The sequence below is a fragment of the Cyprinodon variegatus genome, unplaced genomic scaffold (genome assembly GCF_000732505.1).
Source record: "Cyprinodon variegatus isolate N-32 unplaced genomic scaffold, C_variegatus-1.0 Scaffold296, whole genome shotgun sequence".
NCBI classification, from domain to species: Eukaryota; Metazoa; Chordata; class Actinopteri; order Cyprinodontiformes; family Cyprinodontidae; genus Cyprinodon; species Cyprinodon variegatus.
In genome coordinates this window covers 511,961-524,738 of record NW_015150749.1, presented here as the reverse complement: position 1 = coordinate 524,738, position 12,778 = coordinate 511,961, and the positions used below count along the sequence as shown (strand labels likewise).

General features: G+C 36.9%; 1 protein-coding gene across 2 annotated transcripts in view; it reads right to left on the bottom strand.

Annotated features, from left to right (window-relative positions):
* Nucleotides 1-12,778, bottom strand: part of prom1 (prominin 1) — a 41,971-nt gene that overhangs the window by 17,757 nt on the left and 11,436 nt on the right. For both annotated transcript variants that reach the window (XM_015383852.1, XM_015383853.1), the window contains exons 2-4: nucleotides 4,619-4,680; nucleotides 3,339-3,365; nucleotides 3,055-3,260 (exon numbers count right to left, since the gene is read on the bottom strand). In XM_015383852.1, coding sequence (XP_015239338.1) covers nucleotides 3,055-3,260; nucleotides 3,339-3,365; nucleotides 4,619-4,680 — 295 coding nt within the window. The remainder of the gene's footprint in view (nucleotides 1-3,054; nucleotides 3,261-3,338; nucleotides 3,366-4,618; nucleotides 4,681-12,778) is intronic.

The window sequence follows — 12,778 nt, the reverse complement described above, 5'->3', positions numbered from 1 at the left end:
ATATATATATATATATATATATACATAAATGAAAAATAAAAACTTAATCAGTTGGGAAAATAAATGATTTGAAGAGATAACCAAATACTAGATTCCCATTTATCCTATCTGCAAAAGATTTTATCTTCTAAAAAAATACCTACTTAAAACCAAAAATAACCAAACAAAAATGTTAATATATTTCAATATATTTTTAATATCTTATGATTTTTATGATATATAGAGTGATTTATACCAAAGGATGAAAGGATGAAACTTCCTATTAGACTGTTTACATTGGATTTTAGTTATTTTTCTGCCCTTTTCCAAAAATAAATAAATTATAATATACCAGAAAAGCTAAAAACATGAAATATTAAAAATTTGTGCAAATAACCTATTAAAAGATCTCTATATATTATATAAAACTAAACTTTAAGAAGGGAGGTCCGGTACTGCAAACCCTTTTCCATACACTTCTCTACATGTTTTTCTGTCTCCTGTATGTGAAACTATTTCCTTTATTCAGATTCACTGCTGTGTAGGAACCCTGACCATGAATGAAAGTGAGAAAAAAAAGGCATGAGAGAACAAATCCCCCCCTCTGGATCTCTGTGTGAGCATGAGCAGGCATGTTTGTGATGTGAAAGGCTCCATTCAGATGGAGACACAGAGGCTTCTCCCAGTCAGATCAGTAACAGCTAACTGTCCAGCAGATCCTGTTTCTGTGCACAGGTCAGCTTTACATCTACAGGTTGGTGCCCTGCTCTGTATCACTGCTGACCTGCATGGCTTCTTAGGATTTCAAATAGGAGGTTCTTTTTTTCCAGGACATCAATACATTAAAACCATTTTTCTTTAAAGCTAAAATATAACTTCCAGAGAGCAGGGACTGTATGTGTCTTTTGCAAAACTCATACCCAGTCTAAAAAAAAAAAAAAAAAATCAAGGTGAAAGGTGATACACATGTGCAGAACCTTCTCACAAATGGAAAACTGTTACATATACAAATTAAGATCCAAATAATAAAGGTAAATGTACAAGATTTAGAGGTTCTATCCATTTGACAATGTGTTTGAAACCTTTGTTTCCTTGTATTTTAAACCATAAGAGTTTTAAGATTGCTCTGTTTTATACACACAGGATTTGAGTTTAAACTGTGAAAAAAGGCTTTAAATACATCTACTTTTTTTCAGTTGAACAAAATGACATAAATCAAGCAATGAGAGCTTTGAAAATGTTCCACTGTCTGTTCAACTGCACTTATTTAATATTCTTGTGGTTCAACAGACCTGAATCAAAAGAAAGGATAATTTTGAGACCTCCAGTTACTGAGGAAGTGTTGGAGTTGAGGTATTTCTGCATCCGAATAACAATTTCAGAACAGATTTTAACATGTTTGGGGTCATTATCTTCTTAAAAGACTAGATATGAGGCCAAATGAGGGAGTTTAATTTAAGATGCCCGCAGCATCACGGATCCTCCACCTAATTTAACACTAAAACTGAGGTTGTTCCACATATGCATTCTTTTACTGTAGGATTGTAAGATTTAAACCAGGGAACCTTTAGCCTCCCCCAAAAAAATGTGTCCTTCTTTAACCACTACGCCACCAATTCCCCTTCTCAACCAAGGATAGCCACTCAGACATTGAGTTTGATAGAAAGTAGGACCAGTGACTTACAATGCTTTCACTACAAATCTATGGAAGGTTTTCAACCATCCCAGAGAGTGTCTACTGGGGCGGATCACACAGGTGTGACACTGAAACGCCCAGAAAACTGTGCCCTGTCACATGACCCTGGAGCAGTTCCCCTGCAGTGTGACAGCTGCCTGTCCCAGCGTACCAAAAACAGGAGCCGAGGATGTGATGTAAGAAGGATGCATTTAAGTGGAAGAAGAAAAAGAAGACAGAGCTCAAATCTAAAATAACAAAAGAAAAATGTCTCATGCTGCTACTTAGAGTATTGAAGAGCTGCAAGCACAGAACTATACACCAAACAAACCCTCTGTAAATTGTTTTGCTCTGCTCCATCAGCTCATAAATTCCCCTCAAGCCATCTGTTGCACCAGCATGATGTTCTTAGGCCCAAACTAACAATCTCTCTGTGAAAGCAAACTCTGGAAAGTGAAGGTGAGCAATTTTTAACTTTAACTCTAACCTGGTCTGATTCCTGGACTGGACCAAACTGCCTCATTAGTGATCATAATGATCCTATCAGTGTAACTGTTCCAGCCCCAAGCCTGCTAAAGGACCATAACCCTGACCCCTTCAGGGGTTTCTTTTCTATCACCTCCTCTTTCCCCTCTGAACAAATGACTGCGTCTCAGTGGATCCATCTGAGAAACTCCGGAAGTCTGCAGATGACACCGCTCAGAATCTCCTGAAGCTTCATCGGCTAAAAGAAATTAAATCTTTAATGGAGAGCAACCCTCACGCCGTTCCCTCTCAGCATCTTCAACAACACTGTGTTCACTGTTCCTTGAGGTGTTTCTGCCACACAGACTGCTCAGAGAAAGACCCAGCAAAGACTGTAATCCCTGCAGCAACTCAAACAAATCAACCTTCCACTGGAAGGTTATCCTCTACATCCACAGTATTCAGTCTGGTTCATGCATTTCCATCTGTGTGGAGTTTGGCTCATCTACAGAACTGGAAAGGTCCAAACTGTCATGACTAATCGGGTCTGCAGAAAGGATCATAGCTGCTGGCTTTCCCATCCATCAGCTGGACAATACTAGGCTCCGAAAGGAGCAACTAGCAACTCTACAGACACCACACATAGATATTTACCCTCAGGTCAGCGCTAAGAGTGCCATCTATTTGCACTTTTACAATCTGTTCACTTTTTAATGAAAAAATAAAAATAAAAACATGCTACATATGCTCACTTGTACATTCTGCTTTTAATCATGTCCTTTCTAACCCTTTCAGGTTTCTTTCTACACTGTGGTTGTAGTTTGAACTGTTTGTTAAAATATGATATATGAGAGGATAACTAAAGCCAAATTCCTTGTTTATTTTATCAACACATACTGATTCTGACAACAGGGAAGAGGAGGAGAACCGCTCACATTATGAAGATGGTGGTAGCAATGAGCGAGGCGGTGAAGAACCCTCGGTGGCAGTCGGCGTTTTTCCTCTGCCTCTGATGCATCTCACCTCCACAGTTGTCACAGCATCGACACATGCAGAAACAGGTGGCAACGATGGGGGTGAGGATCACAAACACGATCCCAAAGACCGTGCATATTAAGAATCCAGACTCATAGTGGATCCACTGCAGGGGAAAAGAAGATTTATCAGTAGACTGTTGGGTTGCAGCTTTGGATGATATTATAGGAATAAATGACTTTACCTGTAGCAGCAGGACAACGTTGTCTGGCTGTGTAATCAGAGAGAGAGCCGTTGGAAAACAGAAAAAAAGAGATCACAGCAAAGACATTGTTTGCCTTTTGTTCAATAATTGAATAGAAGTAAAGCTCGTCAAAGATAAGACTTTATAAATCTTGATCAAAAACCTTTGAGCTTGAAGGTTATCCTTAGTGTATTGGCAGTTGCTGTTGTTTGTAATCTTTTAAAGTTGTCTTGATTTCAACCAGTGGGTGTTCCTTACTGTCTATCTGTTAAAACACCTGACTGACTAATTATTGGCAATTTTCACAAAGTAGTGATGCTACCAGAAATCTCAATAGCAGTTTATTGGGTTTTCATGAGATTTGAGGTAACCTTGCATCAACATGCTTTCAACCCTTTATTCACCCTGTATGAACTGTTTTGCTTGAAAAAGAAATCCAAATTAACTACCCAAGGTGTTAGTAATGTGTTAGTGATGCCACAAAAGGTGGAAAACCTGAAGGGTGTGAATATTTCTGTAATGATTTCTTTAATAATGGCAGTCACTGAGTAAAGGACACTTTTTGTATTGAATCATTTGGCTTGTAGTTTAAAAGGCCAAGGCCAATTTCTTGAGCTGCACTGCAAAAAATCTAATCAAATAATTTTTGTTTAAAATAAGGGATTTTTTTTTCTTGAATTGAGCAGGTAAGTGAAACACTTTGCCAACAGAACGGCAATTTATATATAAAATAAGAAAAAACTATTGCATTGTCTTATTTTAAGTGCATAATATCTAATTATCTTACTTTAGGAGTAAATATACTCATTCCACTGGCAAGTCATCTTATTTACCTACTGCAATTAGGGGGAAATACACTTAGTTTTAGAATTTTTTCTAGATTGTTTTTGCAGTGTGAATTTGGATAAAGACAACAGAAAACAACAGAGACAATTTACCTGTAAAAAGATGATGTAATGTATCTGCAATGTAATGAATCTCTAGATTTCTGTCCTAATGCGATGCTGTTTTTCTTTTGGAAAGTTGGTTTCTATATATTAAGCATGCATTCTACAGTATGCTGTTTACAGAAGTTGCATAACAATTTAGAGGAAACTAGCCTAAGTCTAAAAAATAACTTTAAAAGGCTTCCAGAAAAGCTGGAAAACTAACAGCCAAATACCAGAAACTCCGCCCAGATGACAGCAAAGTAAAGTTAATCAAAACACAAAGTGCTTAGCTTTAATAAGGAATGGAATATTAAGTTCTTACTGATGCTTTTAACTTGAAAACCAACATACCTTTCTCCATTCTTCTATTTTAATTCCTCCCATGTTTTGCTGTATGATTCTAACAATAAGATCTGAAACAAAAAAAATACAACATTAATGAAGTGCTTTAAATCTGTAAAAAAAGAATAAACACAGATTCAGACGCAGATCAGCTTCAGTTTTTGGACGATAAGCGACACAGAAGTGGGAGGGGAAAAAATCCATTTATCTGCTCACAAACAGACAGGAAGGATAACATGGAATCAGTTTTTTTAATATCAGATGACAGTATTGTGATGATGTTTCCTCTTACGCCGAACAGCTGTGTGTTTACTGAGAGCTGTTTGAACCGAGCCAACCAGGACTTCAGATGAGCCCAGCTGTCTGTGTTTACTGTATCTAGGTCAGCTGACGCTAAGCCTACCTGCTGCACGTTGACTCACCCGCTCTGTTACTCAGCAGGTAAACTGATTCCCTCACACACACGTTCCAAATGGGGCTAGGACATTTGCACACATTAAATGTACGGATTGTGAAAAAGTTGCTGATTTGTGGGTCTTGTTTTTCATTACACTTGTTTCAGATCATCCCACCCCTCTGGGGATAAGAAGCATGGATTGTTCATGCATTTATTTAGACTTAGACTAACTTTATCGTCATTTTGTGCACACAGGGTGTAAACTAGATAAAATTTCTTTTAGTACAGCTCTCAAGACATTTCCAAGACATCTCGTTAGCCTATAGTCAGCACATAGAATATTTTTCCAATATTTTTCATTCATAAAGCAATCCAAACCAACCTGGCTTTTTCTTGAACATATATAACTGATTGTGCCTCCTGTGCTACAATAACATAATCAGTTGTTTAGGACTGATGGTAGTGAGAGTTTTTTCATTGCACTGGAGGAATCTTGCATCTTCTGTGCAGAAATAATTTTTATTTCAGATATATTGAAGGTTCTGTTTAAGGTCAGGCCACAGCATCTCAATCAAGGTGGACGTTTTATTATTATGACCCCGGTACCATAAATTCCTGAGCTTGTTGTCACAAACTGATAGCCAATACATTTCCCTTTAATCACTGATCTGTCAATTCCAGCAAGTCATAGAATCATGAAGGAGAAAACATTATTCCACCATCTCTACTGTATGTTTGAGTGCAGTGCTGTGATTCCCAAATCTGTCCGCACGGATCCCTGTTCTGCATATTTTAGATTTCTCCTTGGTGAATCAGACCAGGAAAGAGTGGCTGATAAACAGGCTTCTTCGGCACTTGATTGCAGAGGAGGAGCCCTAATTGAAATCAGGTGTGCTGGAACAGAGACATATCGTCGCTGTAGGAAAAAACCTTGTAACTCCCATTTTGGACAATTTTTTTTTTTTTTCATAAATTGATACAATTGGTCAGTCCCCACGTGTGAACGTATGTTTTGGAAAATATTAACCAATTAAAAGTGTTGAAAAAAGGTTGGGACTTAATCTCGTTACTCCATTGGACTTTTCCGCTGTCGCTGTTTTTACAATTTCATGTAAACTTTATGGTTTTGGACATACGAGGTTTCCGTCCGACAGCGACGATATGAAACATGCAGGGCAGGGGTCCCTGAGGACCAGGGATGGGAACCATTGGTATGGGTCTTTCTTGTTTTTGTTTTCTACAGCGCTGTTAGGAAGCACACCTTCTACAAACTTCCACTCGTCTCATCAGCTCATAAAATATTTTTAACCCTAACCTTTATGTCCCTTTTGGTCAGCAGTAATTTTCATCTTTGATGTCACTGTAGCCCAGCTTTTCTTTTTAATTAACTGTTTCATTATGATCACTAAAGTTATAAGGGCTTTAGACATTGTTCATGTTTCCTTTATAATCTTCAGAGGGAGGAAGGGAAACCAAAACTTATACTCAAGTAAGATGTGCGTGAAATAGCATGAAAAATGGGAATCAGGGGAACTACTCATGTTCAGGACTATGGAATTAAAAAGGGTTATAATTACATCATTTTAAATTCTTCTTTCACTGAATGAGGTTCAGGTAAGAACTTCTAAACATTAGTTTATGTCACAAAAAAAGTTTAAATCCACCCAACTAGAGGAAGAAGTTTACAGTTCAAATAAGTAAATAGGAGGGGGGGAAAATGAAAGAGAAACAGAAAAGATGAGACAGGGGAAGGAAGACAGGTTTTTAGGAACAAAAAACAAACAAAAGTAATGATAACAGTAAGAGAAAGCAGGACACAGTAAATGTTAGCAACAAAAATAAGATTTGGACATACAAGACTTGATCAGACACTTAAAGGTGTAGAAGAACAAAACAGAAAGTTGTGATAATTGCATGTGTCGTTGCAGGATCAAACCATACATGTTATATTGGAACATGTGAAATGTGAGCATGAATTAAGATTTATAGTATAGAATTTAAAAAGCTTTTGAAAAAAGAATAACATTGCCAGTGAGCTCATAGATGGTATAGGACAAACATTTACTAATTACTAACTTAGGTTTTTGCATGACAATATTGATTAATATAACCTGATACTCTAGTAGGCTGTATACATAAATACACTTAAGACAATAAACCATCATTATGACTCCAGACCAGATGATTGTAATGCATGCCTTCAGGTTTTTAATAACCCCTAAGAATAAGCAGATGAAGAGGAGGATTTACAGCTGATTTGGTTCCAGGACTGACAGCAAATTACATTCAGAAATCTCATCTTCTTTGTTCCAGTTGTTGCAGAAACAGCAGCTTGCCAAAGGTTACTAGCTCCACACTGAACGTGTAACAACTGTTACTGTGGAAATGCACATGCTATATTGGCTGTGTACGTAATATAAATGGTTTGTTGCATAATTACAACAATGGGCATCAAGGGATAAAAATCCCTCTTTAATAACAGACTTGTATTGTTTTTTTTTTGTTAATTTTCTTTAACTGATTTAGATCTGGAGAAACTAAAACCGGGGGGAATTTGGGAGTTAATGTTCACATCAATGCAGATACACCAAAACATCTCTCCACTTTTTATTTAGCAACAGAATAATTTATGTTTCATTCATTTTAAAAATCAGACCCTGCTGATTCATCATTAAGTGGGTAAAATCACCGGATCACATAAAATAACATTAAAAAAGTACATTTCTGAGCAGAAATATAAAAAAATTATTTAATTTTTTCTTTGATTAATTCATCTAAATCCAAAAAAATGCAGAAGGAGAAAATAAATAGAACAGCAGATGGAGACTGGTCTAGTAGATTAATGCTGACACAGTTGTCACAAAGACTCACCATCAGTAACTCCATATGGGAGTAAAAATAGACTTTAGGGTAACTCCAACAATGCTTAACAACAACCTTTTTACACTACAAAATATTACAATTCTTTGCACCCTTTACCTTTAGGTCCCAACATGTTCATATCTTCCATTACGTTTTTTTGGTTTTAGTTGCACTATAACACTATTTTTAACCATACTGCATTACTAGATTAACAGAGTTGTTTACTTTTGTCACACTATTTAAAGAAGACATCTGGGAATATGTTGCGCTTCTGTCTATAAATATTCAGGAGCTGCACCGATCAAGTGGTCACAGATCCAAATCTATCCCTTAATCTGTTTCTTACTGAAGTTAAAGCAGCTCTTATCAAATAAAAGAAAAGATGCACTGCCTAAGCTCCCTGGCTGAAAAAAAAAACTAGAAAAAAAAACAAAATTAAATTCAATGGCAGAGAGCCCTTTATCAAGCTTCCAATCTGACAGTTCACCAATTAAAGAGCCATCCACACATTTACAGTCGACACACTACAGAAAACAGTCAACAGAAAAACATGACTGAAATGTATGAAGAAAAGGTAATCAGGAAGGCTGAGTCCATTTTGGATAATTATACCCATCCCCTACACAACGAATTCCAGTTTCTATCCTCTGGTTCCTGTTTTAAATATCCACCAGTTCGGACCAACAGATACAAACACTCCTTTATTCCCTCTGCTATTCAGCTGCTAAACTCTACTAGGAAAAGCAGATAGCCATATGTTGCATCCCCTGCACTGTACATATATTTTTTTCTCTCTCTTTCTCTCTCTCTCTCTTTTTATCCACCTTACTTTTATCTTTTTAAAATATTTTTATGTGTTTCTTCTTTTATTTTATTTTTTATCTGTGATGTGAAATGTGAACGTGTGTGTGAAAGGTGTACTACTACTGCACAAAAATTGCCCATACTGGGACAAATAAAAAGCTACTGACACTAAATTTACCTGATTAATGCTCACATTTGCTAAATTAAAGAACTATTTAAAGAATGTTTGTGTTTAGCACATTTTTTCTATTTCTTGCCAAGTCTTTTTTCTTTTCTTGCAAGAAAACACACAGACACATAGTTTTTTTAATCATCCTACTCTCATTTATTTGATCTCAGTATAGCATTTTAATAACTGTAAAGGATACTCTCTTATTCTTACTCTCTACTTTTATGTTTTGAACTTTGTGGGAAGCTGCAGGTATACCTGAATTACCAACAGAGGGACATAGAGGATAATTCTCCTGTGTTCAATTAACGTAGTTCTCAGGTGAAACACATAAAAAAGGTTCTCCTTCCAGTTTTCTAGATCAATCAAAACTGAGAAAATTATTCAACATTACTTACACGATTTCAGCTTTACGAATCAATTGACATTGTGTATTTTCTTGGCCCTACTGGGCTTCATTTGACGGTATTCTCACACGATATGGGTTTGAGAGAAAGAAGACTTGCAGCAAAGGGTCCACATGCCAAGACTTATAAACCTGGGATGGCCCATTCAAAGACTAAGGCCTCCAAACATGTGTAACTGCTTCTACTACTGCCCCAAACCTGGCTAATTAAAAAAAAAAAGTTAAGGTAAAGGTTGGGATCATGCATAAATAGGAAAAGTCTTGAAATGAGCTTATATTACCGGTACGTTGGATTAAAAACTTCTTCCTCTGTTGAAGAACCTGCAGCTCTGTACTACATTTTGTGTTACTGCTTTAAATTAACGCTGTGCAACAATTTCCACTTTTTAGTGCCTGAAATTGATAACTGCATTCACATACCGGTATATGTTTTTATGGGTGTATTATTACCAGTACTATTAATCAGATACATTTTTATAAGGAAGAATTTTATATAAATTTTTATATAAGGCTGGTCGCCAGTCTGCTATCTTGAAAGTATAGATGCCGGTGAGGGATAAAATAGTACTGCTACGCAGAATAATAATGCATTTCCCCTTCCGGGCAGTTCTGTGTGATTGAGAGCCGGAGGTGAAGGTCATTTGGAGATGCTAACCCAACAACTAAAAGTCTGCACTACTGCAGCACAACGCAGGTCCATGCATTTGCAGCAGCAGCATGAGAACTGGTTTCACTTCTCCAAGAAAGCTTAAAAAAATAGAGCTTAAAAGACAACAAAAAAAGACATTAAAAAAACAGGGAGCTACTAAAGGAGAACGATTTTAAAAGCAACAATGAAGTTGCCATGTTTCTCAAGGACAAGTGAACCGTACTGCCTAAATTAGCCTAAAACTAGCTTTCCATTCAGTTAGATTAGACATTGGTGCTTGTTACTAGGGCTGGGTATTTTCGCCAAAGTCCTGAATCGATTCGATTTTGATTAATGCAGTTCTAAATCGATTAATTTCCATTCGATCTGTTTTTACAATAATGAAAGTGGTTCAACTGTGTTTCAAAATACTCATGTATTTTATTTTTTCCTGTCACATTAAACACAAAGCGCAAACTTACAAATCAAACAGTTTAAACTTGAGATGTGAACACAACTGTCTCATAAGTGCAAACTTGTTTGTGAAAAGTGAAAAAGTAAAGCCTCACTTGAGGGAACAGATGTGACACAGCAGACATGTATGAGCTGCATTATCTTCAATGCACAAACCATATTTGCAGTGTTGTCTGTAACAACTACAGGGTGTTTGCTGGTCAGCCCCATGTCTTCAGTCAACCTATTGGCTTTATTTGCAGCTGTCTGGCTTGAGGTCATCTTGAGTGCATCTTTCCTGCTCATTTGAATATGAACGTCACGCGCATCACTATAAAACTAATCGATCTCATTCCCTACACATCCATTTTGCAAAAATGTAAAGGAATTGATTCAATCTTGCACCTTAATCCTTATTTGTCTTGATATACTGTATATATATATATTGTTTATTCTTAATGCACCTTCTTCCTCCTTGTTTGCACCTTCTTTAATTACTACTGTATGCCAATATGTGACCAGTGAGTGAATTTCTCCGCTGAGATCAATAAAGCTCATCTAATCTAATCTAATCTAATCTAAAATCAATTAAATCGATTTTTTTACCCAGCCCTACATGTTACCATGGAAAGTACAACAGCAGATCCTGCAAACATCTTGTTAGTGTATGCTGGCTTTTTGGCACATTAAATGCCAGCTTGTTAAGACTTCATTTGACTTAAGATATCATAACATCTGCATTGCACAGGGTTTTTCTACACACAGCAGATACAGTTGTTGCAACACTCCTGAGGCAGAGATGTGCTATCGTATAGTGCTCGTTTGAGAGAAATACCCCCATTATACTGCGAGATTACAGTAATTCTAACACAATATCCCTTTAAATGAAAATAAAATGAAATTATCAGGATATTTCAAAGAAAGATAGATTTCTATTATCTAGGACCAGCTTATTCAGTGCATTTTATATCTTAGCACCTTAAATAAGCTTGATAGAGCATGTAAACTCTCACAAATACAGTTAAGCTAGCCCTAATAAGCCTCTCTTGTAGTAAAAGGGAAAAGAACAGTGATTTTGGGTGTCTCTTAGGACCACATAGTTAATCCTGTCAACCCCATCGTCGTAGAAAAAGAAGTCAAGATGGAAATTTAACAACACTTAAGGAAAACGGTCCATTCAAAGAACATGCCAGGCAGTGAAAGAGGGAACGCATCCATCGCTGCAGCTTACTCTGCAGATATGAGCATATGAGCACATCTGAGTTGTGTCGATGCCACCTGCTGTTTCTCAGCTACTTAGTTATAGTAAGCCCCTGAGGGCAGTAAGGCTTAGACAGCTTAGTTCAATGACCCCGTATAAGAGGTAACTACTGTAAAGGAAGGGGAAAGACAGGGATAAACAACCATCAGAAGTAGACTGGAAAAGGTGGACAGAGCAGTTGACATGAACTAATGCTCCAACAGCAGAGAAATCTTTTTTTGTTTTTTTCTTCTGCACAGCAAACAAACACATTCCATTTGCTTTGTGTATTTCATCATATTGCTAATATATAATCCTTTATTCAAAAGCAAATTCTGTCTAATATGTAATTCAGAACCTTAAAACCTGCTTACTGCAAAGCGTAAATATAGGCTAACACAATCCTCTATTCTGACCCGCTTGAAGAGATTACTGGAAGGTGTGGATGAAGCCTTATGCAACTTCAGCATCCCTCTCTGCCTCCTCACATACAAACTGCAGTAACATCATCCTTCATTAGCAACAAAAAATGGATCTGAAATGACACTTAAAATAAATGAACCAATAAATATATTTCAGAAGCATTAAGAAGTCCAACACTTATCTTTGTGTGATTAATATATTTTTAGATATAAAAAACAAAAAGTTACTTTGAAAACAACTTGTTTAACTGCAGATGTAGCTTTAAATACTAGTATAAATACAAGTTATATGCTAGTTTCTTTCAGGGGAGTTTTTTTTTAAATCACACCAGCTTTAACACTTCTTTGTCTTATTGTTTTGTTTCTAGATGAGGCCATTACAGAAGCTACGACTACAATTAACTACGTATATCCTTTGTAATTCATAGAACTTACACATGGCCCAGTTATTCCATCTATAGCTCTCTCTTTCCTGGATGGAGACACTGGATGGTGGCCTACTGGTCAGGTCACTGTGCTTGGATCCCAGAGGTTCTGAGTTCAAGCCCCACTTCGACAGACTGCTATTGGGTCTCTGAGCAAGACCCTTAACCCCAAATCCCTGGGCGCTGCACAATGGCAGCCCACTGCTTTCCAAAGGTATGGGTTAAATGCAGAGAGTGAATTTCGTTGCTTTGTAATTGTGACAGTGTAATGACAATGGAAGTTGAAGTCTATTCTAATGGATATTTTCATCCCAACAACAATCATCAATGGTTTTTACAAAAAGTACCCGCTCTTGTTAAGTT